Source organism: Bombyx mandarina, chromosome 18 (assembly GCF_030267445.1).
Source record: "Bombyx mandarina strain Sakado chromosome 18, ASM3026744v2".
Classification (NCBI taxonomy): Eukaryota; Metazoa; Arthropoda; class Insecta; order Lepidoptera; family Bombycidae; genus Bombyx; species Bombyx mandarina.
The window spans coordinates 13354073-13368298 of record NC_143224.1 but is presented as its reverse complement, the minus strand read 5'-3'; the positions used below and the strand labels follow the sequence as shown (position 1 = coordinate 13368298).

Genomic DNA, 14226 nt, shown 5'->3' with positions numbered 1-14226 from the left:
TAATTTGTTTAACAACATTCGTGTCAAATTGAGAAGGTAAAAAATATGATATTATTATGTGGGTCGGCACGAAATGGTTCATTGCCAGCGTGACGCACGCATTAAGGTATGCCTTGCGCTGCTTAACAGACACAGAAACTAAAGGATTTTGAACCGCATTGTCACTTGCGATGAAAAATGTTTTTTTCTTCTTCAACAGACTAATCAATGTTTTTGTAATATCTTCCGAATTAAATACTTGAATAAACTGCAATGTTATAGCCCTTCCGTACTGGCACAAAAGATACCGCGGTCTTTTATAGCTAACTAGAAAACGAAAAGTGAATCTGCATCCATCTTAATTGGCTTGAAACTGCAATCATTGTACAGATGGTCGAGTCTGGGATGTTCAAGATGATACTTAATCGTTTCGCTGGTTCTAAATATCTCTCAGTTAACTTTTTAATTACCGTCCATATGGTGATAATAATCGAAATAAATCTTCTTCTAAGATTTTTAAGCACTAATTGCGACAGACCACACCCAAAGGCTCACACATTATGATAGAGACAATCTTTTCCATTTCTTCGAAAATGACCTTATATTGTAAAAGGCGAAAAATCCGATAAAAAAATGGAAATGATTTGCCACAAAAACACATACGCAACTGGGTCACATGAAATGAAGCATGTCACTGATCTAAACCCCTATCTTCCCGAGACACGACTTGTTAATACATCTTCCATTAACTGTTTTCCTGTATTTTGGGAATAGCTTAACGTCACAGTTTCGACAGGTTATCAACGAGTGAGATACAAATGCTCATAAAGATTTGACAACTTCGCCTATATAAATATTCAACTAGTAAATACATAACAACGTTATAGTGAATATGAAGAAGTGTTGTGTTATAGCCAGGCTTATCGCGTAAAGCGATCTGTCCTAAGCAACTTTGTGTGGATTAAAACTGTAACTACATTAAGTACTTACGTAATAAAGAAACCAAGATGTGTTCCACTTTGGCTATCACTTAAGTACTGAATTTTAGGCATTGGAAGACCGATTAAGCTAAGAATCATGGATGAGCTAAATACTGCCGCCAACTTCTCCTCAAACTGACCGCGACTTAACTTTGCCAGTGAGAGAACACAGTAAAATATCCATGTACGTCAAAAAGTACTAGAGAGGAAATCCTCTTCTCAAAATGGAACTTGAAAAACGCGAACAATCATAATACAAACTTAAAGTTGACAGAGAAAAGCGTTGGTGGGCGTATCTATCACTGATGTTATGCAAACCAAACCATGGTCTATCTGACTTACCACAACCCATAAATCATACAAAATGAAGCTACCCAGTAGAAAAGAGCTGAGCTTAAGATTAAAATTTTCTTCAAACGGGAAAGTAGGAATACTTCTCGATAAAAATGTTAAGGATTGTGCTACCTATCGGAGCAACACATTTTATGCAGATTCAATTAATTTGCTGACAGAAAATTAATAGCTCGTTCCTTGAGTAGGACATAAATTACAAAAAATCCCCTATAAAGCTAGTTTGGAATTAAACTTTAATGAATTTTAAAATTAAAGGTTTGATATGCAGTTGGCACCGCTTGGATTAGGGTTGTGCTTCATACTGTAACGGCGCCGAGCAATCTTTGCTTAGTGCTCAATAATGCACATCTGAACCTGTTTCTTATAATTTTAGTCGTACCTATTATATGATTGATTAAAAAACTATAAGTTTTCATAGTGCAATTTACATATATTTAGCAGTGCTGATAACATCATGGCCATTTAACCGCCTACAGTCAGAAATTACTAGAAAAAAATAAAAACACAACAACAACTAATAGTACCTCTAGTAACTACAGTGATTTTTATAGTTCACAGATGTTTCCGAAAACACGACTGAGATACACAGGTCGACGTTATTTGATGCAGTGGAAAAGAGCATCAGATTAAACCATCAAAACGTATACGTCTACAAATTGAGAAACAAAAAACCTTCGGACTACCATCAAATGATTACTAAAATACTCGGTATTGCTTTTCATAAAACTTATTTTTTTTATATAATATATATCGCGCTACTTAGAATGAAACATTACTATCAAAGAGGTTGAAAAACTACGTCACATTTCAGGCATAAAAACTTTGGATGGTGCTGATGATACACACTTGATAAGTGACTTCAAATTGAATGAAATCAGTCTGGCGGAGATGAAAAATTTAATAATGAATTATTTTAAAGTTGACTTCCCTGTTGAACAAATACAGTCAATGAATCTTGAAAGGTAACATCTCCGATACTACTCAATATGCTTTATCTTACAACATACTTTACGGCATGACACAAGAAATATTGAATACCAGATGTCTACTTTACAAAACTACCAAAACTATAGTTTAATACCATTTGTTTTCAGTTTAAAAGATCTTGGTAAAAACAAGAAAAAACCGGATATCAATTTCAGTAGTGGATTAGGAGCTTTCATTGCATGTGTCGACGATGAAGAGACACATGTTACTATGCCACATAATATTGTTTCTATGAAGACATTGCTTAATAAGAGTATTGAGGTGGGTTTTCAGATGGCCTAATCAGTTCATTTCAGCGTACAGCATCCTATGGTTGTATTTCAATTATATAATAAGTAATTGTTAAATAAAAGATACTGACATCATCATCCCAAGTTATATCGATTTACACTTGAAAACGGCTTTTCCTCGTACATTTCAGAGTGATATCGACCCCGAAAATACCTTTATAACCTTGATCCCAGGGTTCGAAGGTCGTCACCAAATATTCGAAACTCTAGCCGAAACATTAAAAGTTAAAGCAGTTGCCGTGCATTTGAGTTCAGTCATAACTATGGATAGTATACCACAAATGGCTGCAGAAATTCGTAAGGTATGGTATAGTATATTCGTAATCATACTTCTTCAGAAAAGGCTCTTGGAAAAGTAGGATACGATTGTCAATTTTATGGTCAACAAGATAACCGTTAATTAAAAGTATGAAATAAAATAAATTATGACAAACACGATAAAGATTGTTATCTCTCATTTATGATAACTTCCACGTTCAAAATAGTTCTGTTTTCTTATAGCTGATGAAAATGAAATTCAAAGTGAAGCCAAAGTTCCACCTACTTGGGTATTCGTTTGGAGTTAATATTGCTTTGGAATTAGCTGCAATTTTGGAAAAAGAAGGTAGGTATTAACATATTAAAACCATATAAAACCATGAGTATAGAAAAATATAAACTATATTTTTTAATAATATAATTGTACTATACGAAATAATATATTTGTAATATATATTTTTCCAGGTCACATCGGAACTGTTTACTGTTTAGATAGCAGCCCGGATGCATTACGAGATCAATTAGAAGCCTACCTGGGCAATCCAGACGAAAAGGAATTCCAAAACAACATAATAAACTACATAAACCAACTACTTACTAACCAGAACAGCCAATTAGAAAATACCCTATCAACAGTAGATACTTGGGAAGAAAAACTCCATATCAGCACAAAAGAAATCAAAAAATATTCGAGCTTTTCTTACGAATACATAAGGGCTATTGTTGATGGTGCGTACAAAAGAATTGAACTTGCTAAAAATTACAAACCTGATATAATTTTGGAATCCGAATTGGTTCTCATTAAAGGAGTACCTCATCCATCTTCAAGATTACTATCTGATGATTACTATTTGTCGAAGTACAGCAGTAAGCCTGTGAAAGTATACCAAATCGATACTGACCATTCGCTGGCCACTTATGATTGTAGAGTTTCTAATATTATCAATTCTCTTCTTGAAAATACTCTACTAGAAGATTACAAGAAAAATGATCTTTGCGATGTATACATGACTGGAATCTAAACTCTAGCCAGGAGGATTTAGGAATTAAGATATGGCCACTTTTATAAAATAAAAAAATATCTATTACAAATAATTTTTATGAATGTTATTTTAATTAAATTCCCGTATTCAACGTTTTAAATAATATGGCTTAAAGCTATGATTATCTTCTGTGTTATTGGTACACCCAGAGCACAAATATTTAATATGGATTGATACATAGGATCAAGATATTGTCTCCAACCACCATTTAGTACCGATGGGGCAGTACGGAGTACCGACGGTTGGGGTCACTAATTCATCAATCTTAGACCAACAAGATAATCTATGGTTTGGTTCGATTGGCTTTGGTTGGTTTTATTGGGTTGAACGAATAAATTTTCAATAAGGACTGCATTATTGTCACATACCATCCAACTGTGGAATGAACTCCAATTTGCTATCTATGGCGATCACTATAACATGTCCGTCAAGAAAGTCATTGTCAGTAGGCAATGGTTTATTGTTACTTGAAAATACTCGCAACAGAGTAATAGATACCAGTGGCTGAGTTGCTAAAAACAAAGCTGACATACAAAATTTCTATCAGTGATACATCAGTTTTTGCTAACGTGAACAAGATTGGTTTCCGCTAATCCCTCTCAATACAGAGTGTATTGATGCCCTTATCAATTATTCTGTATGTGGATTAGCCAAATGGATTGTGTCTCGAAACGCATGTTAATGTATTTTAATCAAAAGCGTCGTGTTTATGTTGATATGTATAATGATTCATTGAAATTAGATTTGCGAACTGTTCTTTTGTATTTATTTAAAAATGTTGCAGATTACGAAGCTGTGGTATAGGACTTTACAGACTCATATTAAAATCTGTGCATATTTTAAGCTATTTCGTACTTAGGTTTTTTTTGTATATAATCGTAAATGAGTGAATTGCTTCCAATAGTTCTCTTAAGTGTTTAGTATCCTATTTAACCACAACGTAAATATGGCTTCCCAACTTGGAATATGAGATTGAAATGCCGATTTTGCTGAGAATGCGATACTTTTGATATCAACCTTTGATTGTTTCACATTATAAATAGTTATGACCTTTGTTGTTTGCGGGTATGCAACCGGCATTGCGGATATGGAACTTAGAGATCAGAAATTACGGAGATTGACAGAATAATAACCCTCTAGAAGAGAATAGAAAAATTAAACGCCTCCAGAGTGCCAGTATCAGCTAAAGAAAATTTCAACCCAATCAGCAATTGCGCGCGAATGCGTAGAACAGAAACAAACGCACCAAGATTTTATCACAAGCAATAAAATTATTGTTACTGTTCCTTGGTCTATCGCATTTGGAATAATTTGTACGGATAACATAATATTCCTACTTATGTTAAGATAAATGATAAGTTAAATGATAAGAAGTAGCATAAGTTTTCGTCGAAGTCTGAATTCAGCATTATTAGTGGTTTTGCTCGCTCTGTTTATGCAAAAAATAAATGGATTACTCAGAAAATTTATATTACTAGGCCAATATACACAATTTTTAAGGTAGCCGGAATTTAGTTTGTGGATATCTATGAGCTCCGGTACCCACTTAACGCCAAGTGAACCGTGAACTCGTACACCCATGTAAACAATAAAAAAATACATTTCTATATACGACACATATGTAGTTGTCATAGACGCTTGATAGGTTTTGTGAGACTACCACTAAAAAATAAATGGATAGCGTGAGAGTGGCTGCATCAAATTCATGTATTTTGAGCGAAGCAAAGCGTAACGGGTTTCAAAATAAATATTAAAAAACTCTATACTCCCAAGCACCCGAATCACTCACAATTTCATACGCAATCAAGAAAATTTTCCATCGAACCAAGTTCAAAAGTAAATAAAATACGAATCGGGAAGTTTCATCATAAAACTAAGTACTTTTCGTATAACTTGAGGATTACTTGAATCCCTTGGAATTACGTTCCCCGGATATCCTGTTCTTTAGTTATTATGGATTTTGATTAACGATAATCTATTTATAGAATATTTATGAAGCGATGTTCAATCAAATCGATATTCGTTAAAATCAAAAGTTGCAACAATTCAAGTTGTCCTTTCTGTTACTTTATTTGCCAATAAAACTTCTGTTTTAGCCTTTGAATATAGACAAGCATTATATTAATAGACAGTAATCACAATCGCCCATGCAATCAAACATTTTCGTAGTAGAGTCCTCCTGCAACAGGTTGTGTATTGATAAAACTATGTTTTTGAACTAGGAGCTCAGTTTATATTGGCTATCTATCCAACATTGGCCAACCAGTTAATATGTGGAAACGGAAAACCACCCACTCTCTAGCGTGAGCGTTATGGTTTAAATAAGTCAATAAAATCAGTAGATGCTCTACATGTTCTCGTGTTAAATGAATTCGCCAAAGACAAATCATTTATACCTTTGTTACCGTGCTCTTTTTATTGGTAGTAAGGCATATTATGAGCCCGCATGGGTAGGTAAAATTACACAGCCTATTTCTGCTACAAAGTAGTCATGCGTTGCAGCTTCGAATATTAGTATTGTTCTCGGTCGGATGTACTCTTGGTAAACAAGCTATGGTCATCATTTTGAATGGCGCTGTCCTTCACCAGACGTAACCAGATTCCTCGCGTACCGCGGCCCTTCTTGTGCACTCTGTTAGAACTTATATCTCAAGATGGGTGGCGCATTTACGTTGTAAATGTCTATGGGCACCAGTAACCACTTAACACCAGGTGGGTTGTGAGCACATCGCACTGTGAGCGTCTAGGCAATAAAAAATAAAAATAAAAACTCGTTGACGGGACCGTTTAGAGCTGCCTTGATTTGGTCGGTCCATCATAACGGTGATCTGCCGCGCAGTCTTGTACCCTCTATCATACGCTGCTCCACAAGGCACTCAACTGAGTCATCAAAGTAGCAAAGCCAAGACAATATACAATTGAGACTCAGATCTCGTTGATGGTGTGATGTCTCTGAGCTCAGGCTATTACTTAATTCTAGATGGGCCATTAAGTCGTTCATCAGCTATATAATAAAAAAAAACACGTAAACAGTTAAGCATTAACCTAAAAAACTGTATGTTACATAAAGCCTATGAATTTTCGCACGACGGGCAAGACACGGGGCCTTTAATAAAACACCGCGGCAACATCAGATACGCCGACAATATGCATAATGTCTGGCACACGTGTTACGCGCGTATTTTGAATTATGACTCTATTACTGTTGTGTCGCCACACTTTGTGGGGTATAGTAGACTTGTGCTCATTTTAAAAAGTGTGTATGCAAAAATTTTCATAGTAACTATTGCATATTGAAATTTTAATTAAATTAAATCTATGATTATTAACTTACCAACGATCCCCACAATGCAATATGGTGGTGTCGAGAACGACCTTTATAATAAACTATTATTGACTTTTAAGCCAACAATAAACTTCGAAACAAAGTAAAATTAATAAACAAAAAACACGTGTTTATTCTCCCCTTCAAAATTCCCTTCAGAAATCAAAATTAAAAATAAATATAATCATTCAAAAAGCTATTATTTATTATAAAATATAAGGAAAATCCTTTAGGATAACTATTAAAATATATATTTAGGGGTTCCTGATCGAGTAGACACAACGGTCTATATCAGGTTCCAGTGCCTCCTGAAAAGCAGAGGGAGAAGAGGAGGACCTCGGTCTTCTTCTTCTCCCTCTTCCAATTACTCCTAGGACACTTCGCCTTGCGAACGGCGCGGATCCGGCTTCCAATTAAACCCCATCAAGCTCCACCACTCCGCTTAGACGGAACCTACGGTACCGCAAAGTGCACGCCGACAATTGACTTACACCCTATCAATGTCAATGACCAAATATTTTAAAGTATTCTTCATGAGTGGACAGTGGCTTTTTTGGTCTATAATATTGTCAATATTAATAACCAACTGCAAATTGCGGTTAAATAGTGGTATGCTACTTCACAATTGCTGTTCATCAAATCCAAAACGTTAACTATGTAACTATGTGTTGTAACTATACTTGAGACCTTAAAACTTATATCTCAAAGTGGGTGGCGCATTTACGCTGTGGATGTCTATGGGCTCCAATAACCACTTAATACCAGGTGGGCTGTGAGCTCGTCCACCCATTAAAGCAATAAAAAAAAAAAAAAACGACTGTTTATTCGTTCGATATAGAAATTGTTTTTAAATGTCCCGAAATAATTTGATAAACGGTGTCCCTAAAAAACACGTATAACTCCGCATTTGAATACGTTCAGTGCCGCTTAAATCATGCTGCAATTTACTAAGACATTACACTTTTATATTCTTTTGAAAGAATATTCGCAATGGATATTAATGGGTTCAATATTATTTTTATTATTCAACTTTAAAGAATGACTGATTTTTTTTTTATGATTGAGGGTTTACTGATTACCCGGAGGCCTTTCCAGTTTCACAACGACAGGTGGGCGAGCAAGGGCTCAGCCAGAACAGCTACCTAAGCGCCTCCAAGAGAGACCTAACAGCTCAAGAGATCAGGCGAGAAACTCAAGGGGCTGATGTTTAGGTTAGGTTACACGTCGAACTCTTCGATCGACCAAGTTCGATGAGTACGGTTATCGGGGTCTCTACTCCTAGTGTGGGAGCGGAAAGCGTCTAGTGCGTCAGATTTTCTATAAAATCATATTTTGTTAGTTTTTTTAAACTATTATTTATTTCAAGGTTTGGACAAATGGCAGGGAACATTCGACACCCAAGACGCATTACAAAATGCATTTGAGGAGTTTATTTTTTTGCCTTTTTACACCAGACTTTTCCACATGACTTCTTGAAAACATTCACTGTGCTGGCAGATAAGCATTGATATGAGTTCACGTATTGATAAGATGTCATTGATAGAAATACATTTTTTTTTCTATACATATTGCTTTAGCTTTCTGTAAACGCCACGTTTGTAGGTAAAGACCAAATGTTAAATAACCCAAAAACACGGTTCTCATTTAATCTGTGTCACTTAATTATTTTCAACCTGATTTTACTCTTTTTCTGTTTATCAATATAAAGGTAGGCAGGTACGTTGTAAACAGTAACAAAACCGGGTTAAGAGTTACACGTGCGAACATTCTAAATTACTGTAATCGTTTTAATAATTTTGTGTCACATAAACTCAAACAAAATATTTAAGGTATGAGTAAAAAAAAAAATTGTAATTACAACTTATTTGGTATAATGTGTGTTGAGTATTTGTGGTTCTGTGCGAAGTAATATATTTAGTAATTTTTTTATTGCCCCTGTAGGCAGATGAGCATACGGTACACCTGACGGTGAGTGGCTACCATTGCCCATGGACTTCAGCTTCAGGAATTACGACAAAAGCAAGATTTTCACCGAGCGGGTGATATTACTCAGCAGACCGACGGTCCTTATGTTGCTTTTCGGAACTCCTACGAGTATTTTTTTTAATTGCATAGATGGGTGGACGAGCTCACAGCCCACCTGATTTTAAGTGGTTACTGGAACCCATAGACATCTACAACGTAAATGCGCCACCCACCTTGAGATATAAGTTCTACGGTCTCAGGATAGTTTCAACGGCTGCTCCACCCTTCAAACCGAAACGCATTACTGCTTCACGGCAGAAACAGCCCAGGTGTTGGTACCTACCCGTGTGGACTCACAATATTTTTTTTTTTCCCCTACCTATGCTGATAGCCTTGAGAGGCTATTTCAGCTTCACCCTAACGTTTGTAGGTGAGCTCGCGGGGCTCAACCGGAGAGCTGTTAACACTGACCCTAGCAAGAGCAGTGCTTCGCAGAATCTACCACCGGATCGGAAACGCGACCCACTGAGAAGATCCGGCGAGAAACTCAGTGGGCTGTGTCTATGGGTTAGTTCGCTCGTCGAGGGTTCGACGAGGACGGTGACCGGTGCTTGTGGTGCCTAAAAGCACCGTTAATGGATCAGGAGGATCCGTAATGACGTGCTTTGGGCGACGTCGACGGTTTACCATTCGGTCTACTGGGTCGGGTATGTAGTTTCCAGCGGCTACGATGAGAGGGTTCTCATGTCGTGCCGCCTTCTCAAAATGGCGCAGCGATGCCGACTGTAGATACTTACTAAAAGAGTCGAGCTCCAGGTCATCGTGAAGATCCACATTCCTAAGGAACCATGGCGCTCCGACGGCTATCCTGCAGAATCGTGATTGAATAACCTGAAGGGATTTCAAGTGGGTGCGGGCTGCGTGAGCGAACACTACGCTTGCATACGTCATGACGGGGCGTATACAAGTTTTGTAGAGAGTTACCTTATTGCGGAGGGACAGTTTGCTTCGACTACAAAGCATTGGATAGAGTCGTCCTAGAATAAACGCGGCGCGGTCGCGTACCGTTTTTATATGGGGACGGAATGTCATCCCTCTATCGAGGGTGACGCCTAGATATTTGACCTTCGAGACCCACGGTATGGGCTGGCCAAAGAGAGTGATGGGACTAACGGCGGAGGTGTTTGCGCGCCTACTACGGAGTGGGATGCTCGAAGTGATGTTCGGAGGGCGACCCCTTTTGTGCGCTTTTCGTGGGGTTGATGTCAATTCGCCACTTCCGGAACCACTGTCCCATGGTGGCTACTGCGATCTGGAGTCGCCGATGAAGCAGCGACATCTTCCTACACGAGTAGTAGATAGCCGTGTCATCGGCGAAGAGCGCTAGATGGGTCTCCGAAGACCGGGGTATATCATTGATATACAAACTAAATAATAACGGGGAGAGCGCGGAGCCTTGCGGGACTCCGGCAGTCAGTTGACGGGGACGAGAACGAGTTCCCTCTACTCGATATCGAAACGAACGGTTCGACAAGAAGTCTCGTATGATGAGCACGAATCTGTCTGGCACTCCCATGTTGTACAGTTTATAAATTAAACCGTTGTGCCAGACTTTGTCGAACGCCTTCGCGATGTCGAAGAAGAGGGCGCCGGTCGGGATTTGTTTACGCCTATTTAGTCCTATCAGGATGTGCTCCGTGAGGCGGTGCACTTGTTGTACGCACGAGTGTTTTGAGCGGAATCCGAACTGTTCGTCTATGAGAATTTTGTTCGCGGTAACAAAATCCCAGAGGCGTTTCCTAAGGAGACGTTCGTAAATTTTTCCTATCGTCGGGAGGAGACTAATCGGACGGTAACTAGAAGTTTCGTTTGTCGGTTTGCCCGGCTTATGTATACCGATAACGTCCGCTTCTTTCCACACCGCGGGAAAGATGCAGTGCGTCATAGCGGCATTTAAAATTGTAGCCAACATTGCTATCAGTTGGACTGGCAAAAGTTTTAGCGCGCGGTTGCGGATGCCATCGGAGCCGGGTGCCTTCCTAGGTTGTAGGTTGTGGATCGCGTCTCTAACTTCGTCAGTGGTAATGGAGGGTAACGCGTCCGAGGGCGGCAGGGAAGCTCTGCGCTCGACCTCCCTGTCGACTAACTCGGTGTGTTCGGGGTCCGCGTGTTGAGTGCTGGTGGTGCACTGCTCTTACAGTGCATCGGCCAGCAGCTCAGCCTTGTCATCATCATCGAATGCCGGTGGTTGGCCTGAAGGGCGTACGAGGGGAGGCATAGTAGCGGTAGTTTCGGAACTCACAAGAGGTCCTACCATCAGTATATATATCCAAACTAATCTTGAAAATGTCGTAAGCGAGATTCAAGCATCTGTCAAATATCTTGTGTTGTATGATGGCTACCGCTACACTGTTATTTGGGAGCACCAGCGCAAAAGTAGTCGGATACTCGCCTCAGAGAGCTCTACACTTCAGACGCAAGTTTTGATCGTTTGTCTTACAGCACGCTCCAAGAGAGACTCTGATGGCAGATTCATTCACTTAAGAATGATCATCATACTGGTACATCATAAATTATACTTTTACTGGTATTATTTCAGATAAATTAGAAACAGTTATGGGTAATCCTATATTTCACGCGTGGAGCATGTTAGTTTAAGATCGCTTATGTCTGTGAAAATTGGTAAAACTGATATGACGTAACAGTCTTTTGCATTTGAAGAGCATCATATAAATGTGATTTGTTAGATTCAGTGGTACCAGTATAATCAACTGAGCATTTTAATAGTATCTTGCAAAACTTAATAAATTTTAAGGAAATATCAATTTCTGGAAAATTAAATTCGTGCGTACAACTAGTTCAGGAATAGCAAATAGCCCCGAAAATAGTAAAAAGATTTCTGTCACATCGGAATATGAAATCGAATTCAACCATTTCAAATTGCTTATTCACTGGGGCTAAAGATTCACTCTCTGGTCACGTAGGACTATCGATCTCCAGATAAATCGGGGATACTGGTGAAGAAATGTACATTACTACATAAAAATAACTGTAACACTGACTCTAAAAATAGTTTTTTATGAGTACAATAATTTTAACTACATTTGTATTAAATCCGTCTGAGTATTTGAGTTGATTGATGCCTTTGCCATCATAATGTTTTGCGGCATATGCAGGCATGACAATTTTTTTGCAATGATAGCTAGCCAATTACGCGGTTCATTGTCTTCTCAAAGTGAATGATGCAACTGTTTTAGTTTTGAACTTGTATTCACTTACTTGTGTTCAAATTCACATTATTATTTGTTTTTTATAGGATGTTTTGCAATGAAAACAATATTTCATAGCACCTTACGACTGGTAGATTTAGAATTGCTTGGAATACTTGTTTTATTTATTTTTATTTTATAATATTAAAATTTGGAACTTTCTCTCTCTGATTTCTGTCATTGAGTAACTTAGTATCACTTGCCCTTGGGCCTCGATTCTGACATCGGGCCAATAGTTGAGTTATACAAAGGTTCGTCTTTTCTTTTGCTACCTATGCTGATATCCTTGAGAGCCTATTTCAGCTTCTCTTTGACGTGTATGTTAGTTCACGGGGCTCAAACCAGAGTGTTGCTAACACTGGCCCTAGCAAGAACAGTGCTTCGCAGAATCTACCACCGGATCGGAAACGCGACCCACTGAGAAGATCCGGTGAGAAACTCAGTTGGCTGTGTCTCTGGGTTAGTTTACTCGTCGAGCCCTCCGTTGCAAGCAACGGGTTCGGCGAGGACGGTGACCGGTGCTTGAGGTACCTAAAAGCACCGTTAATGGATCGGGAGGATCTGTAATGACGTGCTTAGGGCAGGTTCGTCTACTGTTTGTACGGCTATTTAATATCTGTTTGTATTTCGTAACATAAATGTAGCCACTTACCGAGGACTACTCAATCCCTTCAAACCGTACCATACCATTCTAACCGGAATGACTAGAGAAGACCATCCGTGGCCTTACCCAAGCCACGGATCCCTCCTCTGGTCTTGTAGATTCTATGAGCCTCTTAGTGTTTGTGAGCTAATGAAACGCTCGTATCTCAATCATCATAATTTATTTTAAACGACTGTTTTATAGCTCTTAGTTAAAATTGAAACAGTTTTACTATTCTGTTTTATTTCGAAATATAATTGGAGCACTTTTAATTAAAACAATCGATTTATATGGAACGGTTCGTTAAACTGCACAGCTCGTAATTATTTTGTAGAATGAATTAAAAAATCTTCATTGGATTTAATTGGACTTTGCATTTTTGTCGTTTTTCGGTGGAAAATGCTTTGGGAAACTCATGGAGATGATACTCACGTCTCCAATTTGTCACCATACCATTTATCATCGAAGTACAAACATATGGAATTCTAGTACTTTATTATTGTATTAATTAATATTGCCTTTCACAATATCCCTGGAACCCGTCATGAGAATTATAAGGGTAATAAGAAATAATTTAATATTATTAAAACAGTCTGATTGTTTTTTTTAGCACGCAATGTAATTAGTTTGGTTGGTATTTGCTTTTCATTACGGTGTCGTGAAATATCCGCCATATATATGTGAACGATAACACCGCATGGGTTTTACCTTGTGCTTCGTATAGTAGCATCACTAGCGGATGTATGGTCAGTGCTCATCTTTATTATGTTGAGGGTTGAGAGGGAATTTTGTTTAAGCGAGATTTCACTTAAAACGCGACATTATATTTGAAACTAGCTGACCCGACAGACTTCGTAGTGCCTCAATCGATAAATAAAAGACCTAAACTTTTGTAATACACTTAAAAAAAACAAAAGGAATCCGTGCGACGGGGGACACATCAAAGGAAAAACAAAATTGTTATTTTTATTTCATTCCGAGTATTTTCATATTTATTTACCTTTTAAACCTTCTCTGGACTTCCACAAATAATTCAAGACCCAAATTAGCCAAATCGGTCGAGCCGTTCTCGAGTTTTAGCGAGACTAACGAACAGCAATTCATTTTTATATATATAGATTAAAGGTGTGCTT

General features: G+C 38.1%; 1 protein-coding gene across 1 annotated transcript in view; it reads left to right on the top strand.

Annotated features, from left to right (window-relative positions):
- Window positions 1-3872, top strand: part of LOC114242083 (fatty acid synthase) — a 40946-nt gene extending 37074 nt beyond the window's left edge. The window contains exons 35-40 of the mRNA XM_028173091.2: window positions 1865-2021; window positions 2125-2275; window positions 2408-2561; window positions 2722-2892; window positions 3092-3194; window positions 3314-3872. Of these exons, the coding sequence (XP_028028892.2) occupies window positions 1865-2021; window positions 2125-2275; window positions 2408-2561; window positions 2722-2892; window positions 3092-3194; window positions 3314-3870 (1293 nt within the window). The 3' untranslated portion in view covers window positions 3871-3872. The remainder of the gene's footprint in view (window positions 1-1864; window positions 2022-2124; window positions 2276-2407; window positions 2562-2721; window positions 2893-3091; window positions 3195-3313) is intronic.
- The last annotated feature ends 10354 nt before the right edge of the window (window positions 3873-14226 follow it).